Source organism: Hyperolius riggenbachi, chromosome 5 (genome assembly GCF_040937935.1).
Source record: "Hyperolius riggenbachi isolate aHypRig1 chromosome 5, aHypRig1.pri, whole genome shotgun sequence".
Lineage (NCBI taxonomy): Eukaryota > Metazoa > Chordata > Amphibia > Anura > Hyperoliidae > Hyperolius > Hyperolius riggenbachi.
In genome coordinates, this window is record NC_090650.1 from 289490211 (window position 1) to 289511357 (window position 21147).

The 21147-nt window shown below is 42.4% G+C and overlaps 1 protein-coding gene across 2 annotated transcripts in view; it reads left to right on the forward strand.

Moving 5' to 3' along the window:
- Positions 1-3240, forward strand: part of MBP (myelin basic protein) — a 255162-nt gene extending 251922 nt beyond the window's left edge. For both annotated transcript variants that reach the window (XM_068237053.1, XM_068237052.1), the window contains exon 9: positions 1779-3240. In XM_068237053.1, the coding sequence (XP_068093154.1) occupies positions 1779-1823 (45 nt within the window). In that variant the 3' untranslated portion in view covers positions 1824-3240. The remainder of the gene's footprint in view (positions 1-1778) is intronic.
- Positions 3241-21147: the final 17907 nt, after the last annotated feature.

Sequence of the window (21147 nt, forward strand, 5' to 3'; positions counted from 1 at the left end):
AAGGGAAGGGACGCAAGCGGGGAGCGGCGCAATACAGGAGGCGGAGGAGCGGGGAGAGTGACACTGCACATGTAAACAGCCTGCTGGCGACACGCTGTATGTCGCTGTTAGTTTGGGGGGCATAGCAGAGTGCGGGGGGGCCTGGGGAGAGACAGTATGGCAACAGAGGCTGGGCATTATATGCAGATCCAGCCTCTGTGTGCTAATAGGATTCTAAGAAACCACCTCGGGTTCTCTTTAAAGGACACCTTAAGTGAGAGAGATATGAAGGCTGCCATAGCCTGAACAAGCTTGCAGATCAGATGTTTCTGACAGAAATCCAGCAAGATTAGCTACATGCTTGTTTCAGGTGTGTGATTAAGACACTACTGCTGCCCCCCAAAAAAAACAACAGGACAGCCAGGCAACTGGTATTGTTTAAAGGGAAATAAATATAGCAGCTTCCATATTTCTCTTGCTTCAGGTTCCCTTTAAAGAAACAACTAGTCTAAAGGTGGCCATACACTTATAGATGGCCACTAGATCAACCATCAGATAGATCCCTCTCTGATCTAGCTATCCACACACTGTACACCGATTAATCAATTTCAGCATGAAATCTATTGAAAACCTGTAGAGCTGACTGCAGGGCAATCCAGGTCACCCCATCTGTGCTACCCCCAGGTGTTAGCAGCAGAGTTCTCACCTGTCTTGCCAGCATGTCTCCTAACAGACACCAGTGTCTTCTCTGCCTGAGTCATGTGAGAAAAGCTGGAGATCAAACTCTAGAGGTCCGGTGTGTACTCGGCTGGTTCTCTAGTGTTGACCTCCAGCTTTTGTCACATGACACAGGGAGGAGGAGCACAGCGGTAAGGAGAGAAGACACTGGATATAGGAGGAGGCATCCCAGTGGGAAAAGTAAGAGTTCGCTCTGCTGCCAACACTCTGCGTCAGTTGCTGGCGAAGCAACATGCTGTCAACCTGCCACAGATCTAGCACAATGTTTTGTTCTGCGTGATTGACTGAATTGATCAATTTCCATTCAGGCATCCTTTGCGGCATTGATTTCTAGCACATTCTATTACAGTGATTGAATCTGCTGGATATCGACAGGGAAAAACAACAAGTATATGGCCACCTTAATGTGTCTGTTTTACCATAAAGATAGCTGTTCACCTGATGAAACCTATTACTTGCACTGATGATTACTTACGGTGCAGTCCCCAATAATAACCTCCAACCAATTGCTCTGATGATCCTTGTGTTTCTTTAGTAAAAAATCCATTTACATTGCTGGCTTTAGTGCCCATAGTAGGGATGGCAGTAGTTAGAAGAACTCATGGAGAAGCATGTGATCAGCTGATAGCTTTGTAAGGCTCTGATTTGCTGGTCATGATCATGCGTTAAACCAAGAAGTCATCATAGCAAATCAGAAACTTACAAATCTATCAGCTGGTCAAACTGATCACATGCTTCTCTGTGTGTTCTCCTCAGCATTGCCATCACTAGCCCACATAATCCATTTCTGTGCTGCACAGTGTGACTTCATCAGCTGTACTGTGATGATCATTTCCCATGATGCCACCAACATCTGAGAGTACTAGCAAGGGAAACAACAGCATCCAGTTCCTATGGGCCCTCCTACACTATAGATTTGGTTTCACTCATTATTAAATATCCATTTTTTTAATTACGGTATAATGAAAATTTTATAACATAATGCAACTATCATTCACACTTGTTTGCCATGTTCAACTCCGCCTATTTGTTCAGCAATCTTTTTTTTTATTTCCTTCCAGGGAGGAAGAGACAGCCGCTCATCTTCTCCTATGGCCAGGCGCTGAAGTTGCCAAGATGTCCACCCAAAGTGATAGAGCCTGCCTGATAACCTGAAGTGCCATTACCAATAACACTACTACTTCTTATAACCTTCGTATAAATATAAACAATCTGTCACATACAGCCAGTAAGCTGTGATCACAGATAATAATTTGTGTCACCAGTACCAGATAAATAAAATTGAGAAATGGAAGGGTGGAAAACATGGTGATGGGCCCTGCTGTCTACATTCTAATACAATATTAACACCCCCAAAAAACAAAACAAAGTCAGTTCTTCTATGAACCGAGATGTTCTAGCACTGCAGTGAAGAACACCATGGAAGGCTAAGAGGTACAAGCCATTTCTTGGCCAGACAACATGGAAGACAAACAAGTAGACGATATTTAACCAATATATATATCTTGGAGAATTTATTGGTGTGCTTCTTGCTACCTTTGGTTGATATATTGATGCTTTTTTTTTACTATATTATTTTTTAGTAACATCCATTCTCTCTCACAAGCATGTTTTTCTTTCATACTAGGTAAAGACAGCAGTAGGATAGGGGTGTAGAGGGAAAGGGCCATATTCTGCATGTGAAAAGGGGAAACTGGTGGGAATATAGATTTCTAAGAAGGGACAATGGGGTTACAAGGCACAGGAAGCCTGGACTAGAAGCTCTGTCCTTGCCATAATATGTGAGGAGAGAAATGGTGAGAGAGACTGGCTATTTTAGGACGTCTGGCAATATCCTGGCTACTGGACACACATAGAGAGCTCATACTGCTTCTTCTTGGAGCTTGTTGAATCTGTAGTGTAGAAACTTTATGCAAGCAGCCAAGAAAAGAGCAATTGATTAAGTAACCTTCTGAAAATGTCACACTGGTGCTGCCTTGCAGAGATATATTTAGACTAACTGTTGTAGTTGAGGTGAAATCGTTAACAGATTACTATTAATGACCGCATCTCCACAGTGAGGGCACTGAAATGACTGGTGCTCCAAACCGCTCTTCTGAATTGCACTGTTCTACTTTTTCTTAATGAAGGAAGAAAAAATGTACATTACAATGACCTTTGTTTAACGGATCTGTCTTTATTTTTACAGCTCTTTTAAAAAAAAAATAAGTATTTTTTTTCAGATAATACCAAGGTACAAGTGTTTGCCAATAAAAAAAGAGCTTGTTAATAAGTGCTTTAGAAGTGACACTTTAGTAATAGGTGACAGAACTTTACTAATGGAGTGCAATGGATCATGGGAGTTTAAACACACAATAATGCATATGTGTTCCATAGAAGATAAGCACCGGAGCCCAAACCTCACATTGTGACAATAGCCTTGTCATTTTCTATATGTAGAAATACTCTGCAAGAATAGTGAATATTATTCCTATTATGGTGTCTTTGAAGATATTCAAATAAAGTAATCATATTAGAATTAAATGAACTTGTGTGGTCTTTACTTTAAATGAAAATTACAGCAGTTGATGGGAAAAAAAAAGCACAAAATAAGATGCTATTTATGGGTGTGTTAAACCATAGCTCCCTTTTTCAGAGAGAACTAAACCCCTCTGTCCCTCTCTCTTCCTCATTTGTCCCTCTTTCAGGTCTGAAGTACAGTAGGGATGGCCCTGATTAGGAGAACTCATGGAGAAGCATGTGATCAGTTTGATCAGCTGATAGATTTGTAAGGTTCTGATTTGCTGTGATAACTTCCTGGTTTAACGCATGATCAGGACCAGCAAATCAGAACCTTACAAATCTATCAGCTGATCAAACTGATCACATGCTTCTCCATGAGTTCTCCTAAGCAGGGCCATCCCTAATGTACAGATCTGTGTAAATGTATGTATTTTTTCTACTGAATTGAGTTTATTTGATGCTGAACTTTATTCCCCTCCTTTAAATTGATATATTTATGTTTAAGGCCTCTTTCACACTTCACACGTCGCATAATGTAGCCCTAACGCAACGCATGTTAGCTTTGAAGTTGGACATTACATTGCACTGCGTTATGCGTCTCTTGATGCGTACGTGATGCATACTTTTTGAAGCATACGGATCGAGCAAAAACAGCGCATGCGGCACATTTAAGAAAAAAAAAAAAAGCATTACTGAGCATGTGCAAACAGTCTAATGCAGCCAAACACAAGTATAACACACAGCACACTGCACTTTCATTTAACATGCTGTGTTATACTCAAATGCAACGTGTGCATTGTGAACCAGCCCATTGATTTTTCATTGCAGTGAGTTGGGCTACGTTACAGGCTGCTGTAACGTGGGACTTTAACGTCCCACTATGAAAGCAGCCTAAATGTTAAAATGAATGATAATAGAGAGGACCAGTGTCATCTGAAATGTAAAACTTTGTCTTTTACTTTTGAATTCTTTCTGGTATCAGTGATTAGGGGTGTGGCAGGGGAGTTATTAGGGGTGTGTCTTAACTGCTCTGCCACCGGCTCACGCCAATTGGCGGTCGCAGTGGCTACCCCAGGACCACCTAACGCAGATTAGCATCAAGTCCTGGGGGCAGAGATTAGCAGGGAACACAAAAGCAAGCACGATTGTTCTCTGCCGAGACATGGAGCAAAGCTCCATGATCAGCCTGCCAGCTCGCAATCACATCTGGCAGGCGGTTTAAGAAAAAAAGCCATTTATTTACATTGTACAGCGCTGCGATCTAGCGCAGTGCTGAACTGGGGACAGCCCAGTGACTTGGCTGTCCCCTGGAGCGGCACAGAAACAGATCCCTCTCATAGAAAGCTCTGTTGGTGGCAGGAAAAGGAGGCAAGATTCATTTGTGTGCCAAGTTGTATGTCCATGCAGCGAACTATAAAAGTTGCAGTGTGCTGAATTGTAAAAATTAGCCTGGTCACTAGGGGGGTGTAAGCCTGTGGTTCTCAAGTGGTTAAAGTGTCCCTTTTTCTTATCTCAAAAAGTTGGGAGGTATGGTTCATCTATCCAGAAATTGAATGAGATATGTATGGTACTTGCTCTAGTAAAAGTCGGAATTTGTTTTTCGACACTACAAGGCAATTACTTGACTGAAGTGTTATCTCAGTTTAAAAGGGTAGTAGAGTGTTGTACCGTGTTAGCCGTTAGTAACTTAAAGAGAATCTATAAGAAAATAAATAGAGCCCCTGGGGGTTACTTAACTCGGGGGAAGTCTCTGGATCCTAATGAGGCTTCCCTTGTCTTCCTCTGTCCTTCTGTTCCAGCGCTGTCAGCCACCAATAATCCATCGGGGTTCCGGGATCATAACAATCCTGTGTGAGCTCTACTGTGCAGGCGCAAACAACCCCGCTACTGCATCTGCACGAGGCTCACACAGGATTTTTATGATCCTGGAGCCCAACACCACTGACAAGCTTGTCGGCGGACAGCACTGCGCTGGAGGGACAGAGGAGGACGGGATAAGCCTCATTAGGATCCAGAGGTTTCCCCCTCCTGAGGTAAGTACGCCTCACAGATTCTCTTTAAAAGAATATGAGTAAGCCTTCAGCTACTCGGCCTTCCCTAGATTTGAATCCTGTATGCTGACAGCTAACATTCCTCTCAAGACCCTATTTAGATGTTCTGATTTATGACAAATACATAATGGCCCATACTCACGGGCTACATAAGTGGCCTGTCACCAGCACACGTGAGCGTGTGCGCGACAGGCTGGCGACAGCCTGTCGCCAGCTCCCTCCACGTACACACGCGGAAGAGGGATCAGCTGTGCGACGGAAGCTGTCGCCGACGTTCCTCCCCCTCGCCGGAAGCGCCGTCTATTTACAATTATGTTGCTGTCGCTAGTCGCATACTCGCGCAGACTAGCGACAGTTGCGGCGGAAACTGTCGCCAGGCGATTGACTACGTCAATCACCTGGCGACATCAGCGACGAGCGACGGTTTGGGGTGCGCGCCCGTGCAACGCCTTATACTCGTGGGCGACACACGCGCGCCGTGTGTTGCGGCGACAATTGTAGCCCGTGAGTATGAGCCATTAGACCTTTTGTTTACTCAATCCTCACATAACTGAGGCTCTGACTGGCACAGAGGCATTGTAAATTCTGAGTTCAAAAGTTAACTTCAAGCAGAATTGCTGCACTATTTGTCTAGGCTGAAAAAAAATGATTGCATTAAATACCATCAACATCATACCAATATAAAAAATTGCTGACCTTGTTCAATCCTATATCTACAGATATCAACTGATCTGAATATGCTTGTTCAGGGTCTTTTGCTTCGCTTAAAGTATTAGAGGCAGAGGATCAACAGGACAGCCAGGCAATTGGCACTGCTTAAAGGGAACCCAAGGTGAGAGGGATATGGAGGCTGCCATATTCATTTCCTTATAAACCGTGCCAGTTGCCTGGTAGCCCTTTTGATCTTCTGGAAGTAGTGTTTGAGTCAAAACAAGCATATGGCTAATTCAGTAAAGTACTTGAGTACTTTATCTGCTGCATGCTTGTTCAGGTTGTATGGCTAAAAGTATTAGAGACAAAGGATCAGGAGGACTGCCAGGCAACTGGTATTGTTTAAAAGGAAATAAATATGGCAGCCTCCATATCCCCCACATTGGGTTCACTTTGAGTCTATCTTGCCGGTTATAGTCATCCAGAAAGAAGTTCCTCAATTCTAACTGGACGTGTATACATGTCCAGTGTTGCTGTCGCTGGAGCGTGCACATGTGCACGTGCTCACTGTTCATTCCCGGCGGCATTTACGTGGTGGTGATCAGGGGCCATGTCCATTCACAATAAAGAACGCGTGCACTCCCACAGGAAGACGCAGCCGGCGCTTGCAAGTCACCAGGTGCCCAAGCAGACATAATGCGCATGCGAGGGTAGTATGTCCGGGTCAGAGGGCGCGCGCTGGCCACGTCTTCCCACAGGAGTGCGCACATACTCTCACAGACATACTGCGCCTGTGCCAACCCTGGCTTTGGAACAGGGCCAGTTACAGATGAATGGAGTCAGACGCAGGGCCATGGGAGGTGCAGTAAACCTACGCGTGCCTCCTCACACAGGTGTCCATTACCAAATCATATAAGGATTAAAGTATCCTTTAAAAGGCATTTTATTAATAAGGTGTGAATAAGGTGTGAAAATATCACCTACAAGAAAACTCATGAGAAAAAGTGAATTGAATAAAGGCCAATATTTCCCAAAAAAACGAGCAAAATACTTAAACTACACCATACAAATCTAACACTTACCTCCTTAAACAATGCTCATCTCCTGAAGACCAGCAATGAAGAAAAGAACTTTGTGCAATAAAGGACCTGTGCCTAGAGGATAGAGCAGAAGATGTACTGTCAAGTCATGTATTATTTTGGCACAACCATTAGGAATGGTTTTCACCTTTTCACTCTGGCCTACTACCCCTCACAAGTGCTCTAAACCTACAGCTGAACTCTGGTCCCCTACCATTCGTGTCCTTACCTCTCCCTCTAGATTGTAAGCCTTTGGGCAGGGTCCTCCTCCTTTTGTGTCCTACCTGATCTGGCACCTCCATTACTGTGAACCCATGCCATGCATTTGAGTGAACCTAACTTGCCTAATCTCCATGCTTCATCCAGTGACTAAGCATTACCTTGTACCCATACTGTGCAGCATGATCTGGTTTTCTTGTATTCCTGTATTGTCATATTGCTGTATGTCACCCCTAAATATTGTCTGTAACCTAAATTAATGTTCAGCGCTGCGTAATATGTTGGCGCTTTATAAATACAATAAATAATAATAATAATAATAATAATGTGAAGCGCTGCTTAGCTCTTCATGGTATGTGTGTTCTTAATTTATCCTTAGTGGTGAAAAGACCAACAATCCATGTCATCACTGATTTCTGTATGAGTACTTTGCCAGTGGAGCAAGTTAGAGAAGCACACTAATGTGTTATCTGGTGTGCCATTTCTTGAAGGTTGGATTGCATCATGCAATAACTAGGATTTCTGTATTTTGCTTTCTTGCAGTTCTCCATAGGAGTCATATTGTAACCATCTCCACTGGTGTGTTTGCATTTTTGCTAAAATGCAAATATACTGCTGCATACATTTGCATCAAACCACTAGTGCATGAAAAATGCACAGAAAATGCATAAAACACGTTTTTATGTTTTAGTGGGAATGAAGCTAAACTCCTGTGAGTTCACATACATGACGAATACGCTATGCATACTCTCCTAAGCTCCCTGTTGATTTTGTGACGGTGATGTGTAAACAAACAAAAACACAGCAGAATGGGCTTCCGATGCTATAGCACCCTCCAGCAGCTCCATTGCACCCCAAGATCTTACCCACGAAGTGTGGGGCAGTCCGGCAGATGGAGGAAAGTGGACTAGCAGCAGCCATCCCCATGAGAAAGAGTCACTCACCTTCCCGCTCGTTTTTCAGCGCCGAACCTTCCTCTTCCCCTCCATCATCAGCTGCCACTGTGTATCTGTCTCTGCAGCCGGTGTTACCCATCATGTGATTCGCCAGTAAGGTGCCACATATACTACAAAGGGGAGGGGGAAGCATCTGGCCACCTATACTACAATACACAGTGCACACCACAGGTCGGCAGCTACCCGCCAATGGATCCAGCATCTGCATAGCACCCTCAATAAAAAAAAATCATGGAGCCGTCCCTGGTCAGCAGGGAGGCGAGGGGCAAACTGTAGTTTAGAGGAGGACCGATATAACGCCCAACAGCGATACATTTTTCCCTTATGCAGCGGGTAAACAACCATCAGGGGTGTACAATTTTTTCTGACTATCCATTCACTTTAAAATGTGCTTTTAAAGTTATCTTTTTTAACATTTTTACAGGAGAATTTAATTATATTCAAAAGTAAGCAAGTCAAAGAATATCAACATTACAATACGGAAAAAGATACTTGGAGCATTTTTAATCAGCTTGAATGAATAGCATGACATTATGTTGCGGTTCTTATTGTCCTGCTTCAGCAGAACTCACACTAGTTAAAAATGAAGCCTAAAACATAAAAACGCACTTCAGCCAAGGAGAAATAATGCCTGCAAAAAAAACAATGTTTCAGAATAAACCTCTCACATGAACCTGATGGACTCACACTCGCTGTACTTGTACCAGATAAACAAAACAGCCACTAGCACTTAATTGGCACAGCATGTGTATAGACGACACATAGCTCATACTATTACTCATTACAGGGAATAAGTGAATCATATTTTCAAGGTAGTAGCCACAGAAATGGTAACTGACAGAGGTGAAATAGTTCATGCAGCGCATAAGAAAACACTGCAAATGAGAAAAGCTAGAAATAGTTGTAAACCATCGTAGTAGGTGGATAATAATGATGCATCAAATATAAGAAGTAGATTGGCCAGAGAGAAATGATTCAGGAAATTTCACCAATTAAAGCTAGCCAGTGGCGTAGTAATAGGGGATGCAGAGGTAGTGACCGCACCCGGGCCCCTCTCCTTCATCCATCTTATTAGCTTTACATTGGTGCTCTACTGGTAATGAACATCTCTATTTGAGCATTAAATAGTGTTAACCCTTAGGCTGGTTTCACACCAGGACGTTGCGTTTTAGGAGACGTTATGGTCGCATAACGTGCCCCTAATGCAACGCCTGGTGCTCTCTGCTGTGGACGTCAGAGTAAACCACGTTGTGCAGCTCACTCTGGCGTCCCGTGATGCCGCGATGCATACTCTTGGACGCATGCGGCATCACGTGGTCCCGCCCAGGGCCGGGCCGAGGCAGAGGTGAGAGAGGCTCCAGCCTCAGGGCGCAGTGTAGGAGGGGCGCACAACTCACTCAGCTAACATTCCCCTGTTGTGTTTGAAGCGAGAGAAATAAGAAAAGGGGGTACACAGCAGTGCCTGCAAGCCAGATAACTAGAGATTAAGGTGTTGGGTGCCCTGGGGAGACTGTTAGTCTATCAGCAATCAGTAGTGACGGCTGGGGTGGGAGGGATGGAGGGGCGCACTTTGGTGTCTCAGCCTTGGGTGCTGGAGGACCTTGTCCCGTCTCTGGTCCCGCCAGTTAATCACCGCACAGACCGGCCGCTCCAGGAAGTAAACACTGCACGTCACACCGTGCAGTGAATATTAATTAGCCATGTGCCTGGCCGCTCTCCGCTCCTCCCCAACGTTACTGAGCATGTGCAAGCAGTCTAACGCGGCTCTGCCGCTTATAAAGTACTGCATGCAGTACGTTGTCTAATGGCACAGCGTTACTAAGTAACGCAACGTGGGCACTGTGAATAGCCCATTGATTTTTCATTGCTGTGCGGTGGGCTGCGTTACAGTCTGCTCTAACATGCGCCTGTAACGGGCTTCATATCAATAGAGTGCTTGGTGCCCCATATAAAACTCACCTCGGGCCCCAAGCTCCTCAGCTATGTCAATGAAGCTAACATAAATCACATGGCGGATTAGCATGAGATCCTTACATTAGCAATGGAAAATCCAAGAATGTACACCAAGATGCATGACCACATTTTTCAGCATTGAATGTCATCTGCCATTTACTTGCCCATATAGCAATCCTATCCAGATCCTTCAGCAATATGTTACCATCTTCCTGTGTGTTGATAATTCTGCAACAATAGCAACATTACTTTGTACTTCATAGTACTGGACCCAGTACCAATCGCTGAGGGGAACCCACTGTGGTGCACGTTAGCCTCCGAGGAAGCAAGGCTCACCCCATTGCGAAACGGTCGTAAGGCCGTGCACCCTCTGATGCCCACAGCTGCCTCCCTTCTCCAGCAGAGCACGATAAGTACCACCACTTTTCACAGATTATGTTTCTGTGAACGGTTCACCATATATGCTTGTACAACTGCTGTTCTTGCCATAAAGCTACAGTGCCAGGCATACTCTGCTTTTTCTTTTATGGGAACCCACTTCTGACGGTCAACCATATTCCTCTCACTTCAGCCTCATTCACGTTGTGTTCCGCTCGCGCGGCCGTTTGCGTTGGCCGTTTTTGGAGGAGTTTTTTTTTTCTCCACCCAGCGCTCGGGTGGGCGCTGCGTTTTTTGTAAATGCTTCAATAAGCCCTTTTTTCCAGAGCGATTGCGTTTTTTTTCACACCCCGACGCAAGTCAGGAAGTGAACTCTTTGACCCGGAAAATAATAAATACAATGTAATTATTCTTAAAAACGCAAAGGCAATCGCTGCACAAAGCGATTTTGTGAGTGTTGAGCGTTTTTTTTCCCCTATACCTTTCATCGAGGCGGAATCACCCCAAAAGTGGTCCACGCTCCGCTTTGCTGGCCGCACAGCGCACGACCCGCGCTGATCTGAACATTCTCATAGACATTCATTGCACAAGCGTTTGGCAGGCGATTTTTAAAATCGCCTACATGTGAAAAAAGGCTGAAAAAGCCTCCAGTGTGAACGAGCCGCTCAGGTGAACTTTAATACACACATTATGAGCAATGGGCATGTCTTGATGTGAAGTGTAATTATCAGCTTCCACTGCTGAGTAGAGATAGTCAATAAGATGCAAATGAGTTGATGCAGGATGATGCAGATACGGTATACAAATGTATGCAGCTTGATAATGGACCAGTCGTATTCAACATTGGTATGTTTGGTTTATTTTCAAGCTTCATACATTTGCATACAGAATCTGGATAATGCAGGATCAACTCTGAATACTTTGCATCACCTCATGTGACTGGGAGCCGGAGGATGTGAGCATAGAGTGCGGCTACTGGGAGGAAGAAGAGGCCTGATGTAGCGTGCAGTAGATCAGGTAAATATTACAGTGCTCCCTGTGCCACTCTGCATGGCGAGAGGGGCATGACCGAGTATACCCAGCTGCAGCGCCGCTGCACTGTTCTCTCAAACAGAATAATAATATTCTTAACATTTATATAGTGCTTTTCACCTGTCAGACTCAAAGCACTTACGATGGAGGCTGGCACTTCCAAAAGTATAAAGCTCTTTATTGTGACATCAATAAAAATGGCTATGCGGCCGCATAGCCATTTTTATTGATGTCACAATAAAGAGCTTTATACTTTTGGAAGTGCCAGCCTCCATCGTGTTTGCTGCAACTGTGATCTGGAGGTGTGAGGATCAATTGAGGCTTGGGCACCCACTTCCCCTTTTTGAAAGAGTGCCACTCTTTTTACCATTGGATCTAAAGACTCAAAGCACTTGACAGCTGCAGCCACTAAGGGCCATGTTGCAGTTCTAGTGAGTCTGGCCCAAAGACTCCTTACTGAATAGGTACTGACCTTAACCAGGATTCAAACCCTGGTCTCCCATGCCAAAGACAGAAACCTTAACCAGTACACCATCTAGCCACAGGATAAGGTTAAGGATACGGTTAAGGGTTGCAAAAAGTGTAGTAACGGATATGGAGGTTGGCATATGTATTTACTTTTTTAAACAATGCCAGTTGCCTGGCTGTCCTGTATATCTTTCTGACTTAAGTAGTGCCTTAGCTCAGTCACACCATGACCTGAAACAACCATGTGGTTAGTGTGGACAAAGTTAAGTCCGAGACCCCTGACTGCATACTCATTCTGGATCAGGGGCTTACAGTATGGGAGGCAGAGAAACAGCAGAACCAGCATTGTCATCATTTATAAGAAAATAAATATGGTAGCCTCCATATCCTTCTCACTACAGCAGCACTTTAAAGTGGTCTAAATCTCTGACATATAATTCAATAAAAATGTATTTTCCTACATTTTACCCATACAGCTATTATATATTTTTTTTTTTTGTGCACAAGAAATATTGTCTGTTTACAAATGACAATTCCCCAAAGTACAGTTTATCTGCTCTAAAAGCTGCCATCACATTATATTCAAGCTGCTTTTCATTATATATTAAAATATTCTAGTGAGCTGTTCTGAACTGTATGTAGCTTGAAGCACAGCAAGCTCATTTTCAGTTGTTACACACAATGGCCTCTATTCATAAAGCATTTCCACATGCAGTAATGCTCAAAACTGCTGACTTTACCGACCATTTAGCAAAGTGTCCATTCATAAAAGCTGTTTCCGCATGAAAAGCTACAATTCATGAGCAGTGCGGGAAATTACCGCCTTATGCGGTGATTATCACAACACGTCACTAATGTCAATTCATAAAGATTACAACAGGCGGAATGTGAATGGAGAATCCCAGCTGTTTAGATAATGCGATAAGCCAGTGGATAACAGCCAAGCTAATGGAGAGACAGACCTCCCAGGCAGCTGCAGTGAGAGCAGAGCAAAAAATAAAGTTGAAGAGAAATCGAGAGCCCAATATGGTGTAGTATGTCAAAATTGATTGGATAAATGAAACAGTGAGATGGTAATACTCACAAACACGGGTTACCACCTAGGTAACCACTCATTAGGCAGGTGAGGAGATTAGACCTGTCCTCACTCAGGATTAAGAAGTCGCTCTCTGTAGATAGGAAGAAAGGGGGTAGATCACCCCTCCACCTGGGGTGGACTCAAATATATTGGTAGGTGAACAGAGGCGCCAGAAGGATAAAAGTACATAACATTTTTTAAAAATTGCTGGGAGGAAGTGGTGGACTCGCCTCCGTTAAAGCAGACACCAAGGACTGTAAATATATAGATATACACATTTATTGAAAATACCCCAAAGATGTAACGCGTTTCGCGGGCACAGCCCACTTCTTCAGGCAATAAGCAGGGGATAAACAACAGCAATTCAGTTATAGCAAGCAGAGCACCCCTGTGAACAAAAGCAAAAAGTGCATCCCGGAATACCAAGGCTGTGTTTTTTAACCCCGTGGGTACCTGTTTTCAGATAAATTTCACATCAGAAAGCCTGCATGTGTAACATTTCTTGAAGTTCTTCTAAGTTGTGAAAATTAAATAGATTGTTTAGAAAGACTAATAGACAGATTCAGTGCAGATTCAGGGCAAGGAGAGGCAGTTAAAAATAAAATGCACATCTAAAGGGATGCTGGGGCTGCCTCCTTTATAGTTTCTCTGTCTCTGCACAGATAAAATGTATCAATCTCCACTTTGAATGGGATCCTAAGCTGAAGGGGCTTTCTATGGCAGGACAAAAAGTTGTGTTTAACTGTTTGAATGCTGTTCTGCTACAATTTTTGCAGTGGCGTAGCTAAGGAGCTGTGGGCCCTGATGCAAGTTCTACATTGGGGCCCTCCAAGCACTCTATACATAACAATTGATACGGCACACAAATACCTGCCAATGGCAACTACAGTGTCAGAGGTGCGAGCAGGGGATGGGGAGCAGTTTGTTAATAATTACTACTATTCAAATAATCTAAAGAAGTGATTATTATGAGCACAGGACCAATAGAGAGCTAATACTGTGTTTGAGAGAGGGCCCCTATGGCCTAAGGGCCCTGATGCGGTCACAACCTCTGCAACCTCTATTGCTACACCCCTGAATATTTGTTTGTGCTAGTAGTTTTAATGCTGTAAGGAATTTTTTAGAACAAAGACGAAATGCTGAGTTTCAGACCACGTTAAAATTACTGCTCCATTGATCAATTGCATAAATAAATGGAAAAATAAAGACTGTGGCTGAGTGCTAAGGGTTACTATTATAATTTGGTTGTTTTTTTTGTGTGTTTTTGAAATAAAGAAATACTGTTGTTGGAGAATTGCAGAGCTCTCCTCCCACTAATACTGTGCTTGTGCTCTGTTCACTGATGTGTATAGTAGCTTTTCAGACAACTGAGTGGGCTAGTCTTCAAGCAGGAGGGTCTATATCACACAAACGAATGATAGAGAGACCAGCCAAGTGTGTAGGAGGAGAGAAGTCAGGTTAGCTTTTTGCAATCCTTTCAGGAATTACATTTCTTCTGCAGATTTCTCTCACAGCACAACTTCTAAAAATATCCTTAAAGTGCATTTCATACTAGTGTAAAACAAGGATAAAATGTTAAACAATATAGTTTCATTGCTGGCATTTACTTTTAATAAAATACTCACTGTCACTGTCTTGAGTGCATGCTGTGTGACAGTGTCTGTGTGACAGTGTAATTTTCATTAACACTGCCTTGATTCCATGAAATACCTTTCTGCCTCCATTATATCAACCAAAATTTCAAGTGAACATACCCTATATGTCTTATGGCACAGATATAAAAATAGAATTTATTAGCTAGGGGCCCGTTTCCATTCATAAAGTGATGTGAATGCGGCTAGTTAGCTAATGCTGGCTGCATTACTTCCGTATCTCCTGATACGATAGTGAATTGAGGAGATGGGACGCGGGTCCGGGCGGATGTGGGCATGCTACAGATTCTCGGATCGCTCTGCACCGCTACGCACGGCATGCACGCAATGGAAACTATTCCATTGCCGTGCATGTGTTTCAGGACACCAGCGGTGCGATGCAGCTATGTAGCCGCATTGCGCCGCATCTCATGGAAATGGGCCCTTAGAAAATGATTTCTGCAGCAAAACTGGCTTAAAAATATGATCATATGAACAGAAGCAGCTGAAAAGGAGACAGATATCAGGTTGTGTTGTGCGGTTGCTCCTAGTGCTCTTGATTGCATAATTTCGCAAATTCCAATTGCAAGGTGGGTGGCACAATCTGACTGTAACTACAGCACAGACACTCAGTGGTGCAGGTACAGGCCAGAATCTGTGCTACTTACCAGGTATTTTAAACATGATTTTTACTTATGGATGGAAACAAAAAATACATTTTAGACTAGGTTCACAGTGGACCGTTGCGGCGCTGCATTATAAAGTGTTACAACACAGCTTACTGCACTGCAATGATAAGCCTATGGGATGTTAAAAGTGCAACGTTAGCGTCGCATTGTAACATGTAGCATTATGGTAACACACTGCTCCAGTGCATTACCTCTAAATGTACACCTTACCAGGTACAGGAAAGCATACTTTTCATTGACTGTTTGCTTTACTGTACCTACTCTATGTGACAGTAAGGCAGCATTAACGAACGTTACCACCAGTTTCTGTGTTGCGTTGTAATGCTTTATTGTGACTTTAACGTCACATCACAAGGCAACGTCCCACTGTGAACCTAGCCTGAAGGTCCTACAAGTCCTAGAAAACGAGAGTAATGGTCTTGTTCCCGCTTGTGGGATTAGATTATATTTTGGATGCATGCAGATTGAAAGGACATGCTTGTATGTTTGAATGTGCATGAATATGTACTGTATGCAAGTGTAAGGAATTTTTCTCGCAATACCACACACCATTGTTTAATGAAAATTCAGTAAACAATGTTTCCTGGGGCGATTGTTTGTTTCTGCATGACCACCATGTCGGATTAAATCACAGAGGATCGTTCCGTGATCGTTCATTTACGACAAAGCCAACAAGGCTTTTAGATTCAGCCAGATGGATTGGGGAAAGATTGTTCGTCAGGGGAGATCCCCAATCTATCTGGCCGTGTGTACGTCACTAAGTGTAATTGGCAAATGTAATCATTGCCTGCCAGGATAAGCTTTCTGCTTGGACTCTCCACCCCCTCCGTCCACTACTGAATTACTGCTTAAGGTGGCCATACACTTATAGATTTGCAGCAGATTCGACGATCAGATAGATTTCTGTCAGATGCCTGTCAAGTCGAATCTGACAAGAATCAATCTGATGTGTGCCACACACTAGGAACAGCATTCTGAAATCTGTTGGAAATCGATCTAAATGCATTTGATCTAAAACTAAATTTCATAGAATCGATTGATCAATCGATGGCTGAAATCGACCAGTGTATGGGCCCCTTTATTCACTACAGAAGGGGGGGGGGGGGGGTAGAGTGAAGATACCAGGCAGACAGCTTCTAGCAAGCAATAATTTACATTTACTGATTAGCAGAGGAGTACAAACTTTTACTGCTCTCGTTATTGAAAACAAACATTTTTCACTCAGTTTTTACAAACAGGGAAACTGTTAATTTATGTACATAAGAGTAGGTTCTTTAGTTTATAGAGATGAATTCTACTTTCAGGCATTAACCACTTTACCCCCGCGCGTACGTATTTCTCCGCCCCTTTTTCCATCCTTTAAAAACCAGGGACGGAGAAACACGTACTTTCCGCGTTCCCGACGCTGTCCGCGCTCCCGCTCGTAAACACGCCGCCCGCCGCTAGTAAAACCGCCGCCGCCCGCTCGCCCGGAGATCAATGAACGGGAAAATCCATTCCCGTTCGTTGATCTAAGCCCCACAATGACCCGCTGCTCTCCTATGGGCAGCGCGATCATTGTGAGAAGAAACTCACGTGTCCAGCCTCCTTATTCTTCCTCCAAGCTTCCGGAAGGAGGCTTGGAGGTCGCAATAAAGCAAAAAGTTACTGTGGCCATCTTGTGGCCAAATAGTAAACTACACCCTACACATTTTTCACATACAAATAAATGACTTTTACACAAAAAATTAACTCATTACCTCCCACACTCCCCATTTTTTTTTTTTTTTGTAATTAAAAAAAAATTCAAAAATTTACAATTAAAAAAAATACATAATTAGTTACCTTAGGGACTGAACTTTTTAAATATTTAAGTCAAGAGGGTATAACACTGTTACTTTATAAACTATGGGCTTGTAATTAGGGATGGACGCAAAACTGAAAAAAATGCACCTTTATTTCCAAATGAAATATTGGCGCCAAACATTGTGATAGGGACATAATTTAAACGGTTTTCTAACCGGGACAAAAGGGCACATAAATTTCATGGGTTTTAATTACAGTAGCATGCATTATTTAAAAACTATAATGGCCGAAAACTGAAAAATAATTTTTTTTTTCCCCACATTTTTCCTATTTTCCCATTAAAACACATTTAGAATAAAATAATTCTTGGCATAATGTCCCACCTAAAGAAAGCCTAATTGGTGGCGGAAAAAACAAGATATAGTTCATTTCATTGCGATAAGTAATGATAAAGTTATAGACGAATGAATGGAAGGAGCGCTGAAAGGTGAAAATTGCTCTGGTGGTCAGGGGGTAAAACCCCTCAGTGGTGAAGTGGTTAAATTACAGTTTAAGTATCATGCTCAGAAATATACTGTAAATAAACATTAAAAGGGGTTGTAAATCCAAAGATAAAAAAAATGCCAAAAACAGTGTCCCAAAAATATATGTAAACCCCCTTTTTTCTAAAATAGGTCCCTATATGTCAGACAATTTTCCTTTCTTTTCAACTGGTTATTTAAATAACTGCAGAAACTGGGTACTGTTAGAAGGATTGTGGGATTTTTTTTTCTTTAGCTACAATAACATCTCATTATCTCAGCATGCAAATAACAAAAATCTTCCTAATTTGGATAAGATACCGACACCATGACCAAATAATAATTGACACCCCCCCCCCCCTTTAAAGCGTTTACACAGTGATGTAAGACTGTTGTCTAGGTGATGTGCTGTGGGAGGGACAGTAAGCTGTGGCAGCAGGGAGGGCAAATTAACACTGAGCTGGGTTGCAATAAAAAAAAGATAAGGGCAGAAATGTCACTTTTGGCATCACAGAAAAACCAGCATAAATATTATTTTCTTTTTATATCACGTCTCCTAAATCTGACAGTGAACACTAAAAACAACAGGATAAGTAAGCTACATAAGTATAACGTAATAAAGAACAGAGGTGCCAAAAGATTAAAACCAGCTATTAAAACATTTAAAATTGCTTAGGAGGCAGTGGTGGACTTACCTCCTACAAGCAGACACAAGAAGCTGTGTATTCAAAAAAAGGTTAATTTTATTAGTACACTCCAGGGGGGTAATCGCAACACGTTTTGCAGGCTCAAACCCGCTTCATCAGGCAATAGATTGTTGAAGTACACAACTGGGGACAGAGGCATAGAACGGTGTGTATTCGAACCAAACGCATACATACATATAGAGTATAATGTTAGCATGATAGTGTGTTTGTTATTACACGGAGGTGGTTACAAAATAGGTAATGGTGCTTATTTAGAGGGCTGGGTGGATATGAGTGTTTGCTAGGAGGTGTTTGTGGGGTAGGCACACAATTATATCCACCTAGCTCTCTAAATAAGCACCATTTCCTATTTTGTAACCACCTCCGTGTAATAACAAACACACTGTCATGCTAACATTATACTCTACTGTATATGTATGTATGCGTTTGGTTCTAATACACACCGTTCTATGCCTCTGTCCCCAGTTGGGTACTCCAACAATCTATTGCCTGATAAAGTGGGTTTGAGCCTGCAAAACGCATTGTGATTACCCCCCTGGAGTGTACCAATAAAATTAACTTTTTTTGAATACACAGCTTTTTGTGTCTGCTTTTAGGAGGTAAGTCCACCACTGCCTCCTAAGCAATTTTAAATGTTTTAATAGCTGGTTTTACTCTTTTGGCACCTCTGTTCTTCATTACATTATATTTGATATCCACCCATGGTGGAGGGGGATACCCCTTTCTTTTTCCTGTCTACAGAGAGCGACTTCTTAATCCTCAGTGGGAACAGGATAATCTCCTCACCTGCTTATACAGTGGTTGCCTGGAGGTAACCCTGGTTTGTGAGTATAATTGTACTCGTTTCATTAACCCAATTACCATTACTTACTACACTATATTGGGCTCTTGGTTCTCTCTTTTACAAGCTACATAAGTAATTTCCTATTGGATGTTTTCTTTTTTATTTAATATGGAGTTTCATCTTACTTTAACAGGAAATGAAGTACAGATCAATTTTAAGTATCAAGTTTAAGTATTAATCCTGTACACAGTAAAAAAAAATAAAAAAAAATAAAAATAAAGAAAACAGGGATGTGAATAACGCGCCAGCAGCTCACAGCAGCAGTACACTCAGAATTTCAGTAAAAAAAATATTATCAAGAGATCAGAAAAACAAATAATCCCTGGTGTGCTTCACATTCAATTTCTTATTTCCCAAGAACGCAGTAAGGATATTGGAAGATTGAGCCAAATCCTCACAGGAATCAAGTTCAAAAAAGACAAAGAAATATTACTTACAAGGCAGTTTAACCAGTTCTACACTGCTCAGCACTTTCATATTGGTTGAAAACATCGTACATTCTTCATAAAGGCTGCTAGCTATTCAGCAATTTATGAAAACGTAAAAGAAACCCACAGCAATTATAACTGCATGAGGGATTGAAGATTCTTTGGTGGCAGCCAGCACCGTGCATATTTAGAAGCTTTCTAGGTTACAGTTATTGCTATATTGTATTACCAGAATACTTAAAGGACCACTGTCGCAAAAAATAGTAAGATGTAAAATACATGTAAACACATACAAATAAGAAGTACGTTTCTTCCAGAGTAAAAGGAGCTATAAATTACTTTTCTCCTATGTTGCTGTCACTTTACAAAAGCACTCCCTGGAAAGGATCCATGTAAAGATACAGGCCGCCCCCTACCTGTTTGCACACTATTCTGGTAGTTGGGCTGAGCAACTGCCGTTCACAAAGTGCTTTTGAAAATAAAAAAACCCCTGAGAATCCCCCATCAGGTGATGGGCTAGTCATATTGCAATTAGAAGAAATGATTGGGGAGAGAACCCTGCCCGTTTAAGCTTACAGTTTAAGGGCTCTTTCACACTACAGGCAGCGGTAAAAAGGCTAAAACGCTGCGTTTTGGCTGCAGGCGTTTTTAAGGCTTTTTTTAACGCAAACACATTACTATCAATTGTAATGAGAAACGCTGCGGTCAGCCCTAAAAAAGCTCCTGGAAGCTTCAAAACGCAACACTCCAAAATGCAGCATTAAGTGTGAAAGGTAAAATGCAAGCCTATGAACTTTCATTTTACCTTGGAAAACGCCAACTATGGCTGTGGCGTTAAAACGCTGAAAAAAGGCCTCTAGTGTGAAAGGGCCCTAAAAAAACAGGGGAGAAAACACACAGAGAGGTCATGAGCACTGAGCAAGTCACATATTGGGTGGCAATTAGTCATATTCTGAGGTAAAATCTGGCCAAAGGGAAGCTACATTTTATCTGTGTCTGAAGAGCTGAGTTTTTAGGGGTTTTAGGTTTTAAGAGTTGGAGAGTGGCCAATGCATCATAGGAAAAAATCTCAGAGCAGGAGAGAAGGTCGTGAGAAATCCTTTACACGTGAACATGAGGTGGTTATTCTATCAGATAAAAGAATGTGGTGTGTATAATGTAGCATGTGGCCAGAATAGTGTCTGGAAAACAGTGAAGAAATATAAAAAGCACAATTTGCAATGTACAGTTTTAAAATCGTGCAGCATGTTGATCTTCCTGCATACTACGCTCTCTATGGGGGAAAAACACATTTCACATGCGTTTTTAAAGAAGATATGATACTGTATTTTCCCCATCAAAAAGGCAGATTATTAAAAAATGCAAACCCAAAATGCAACCACAAACACATACAAAAAATGTAAAATGCTTTTAAAAACGCAGAAATGCACATGGCTGAAAACTCCTGGTTTTCCACAC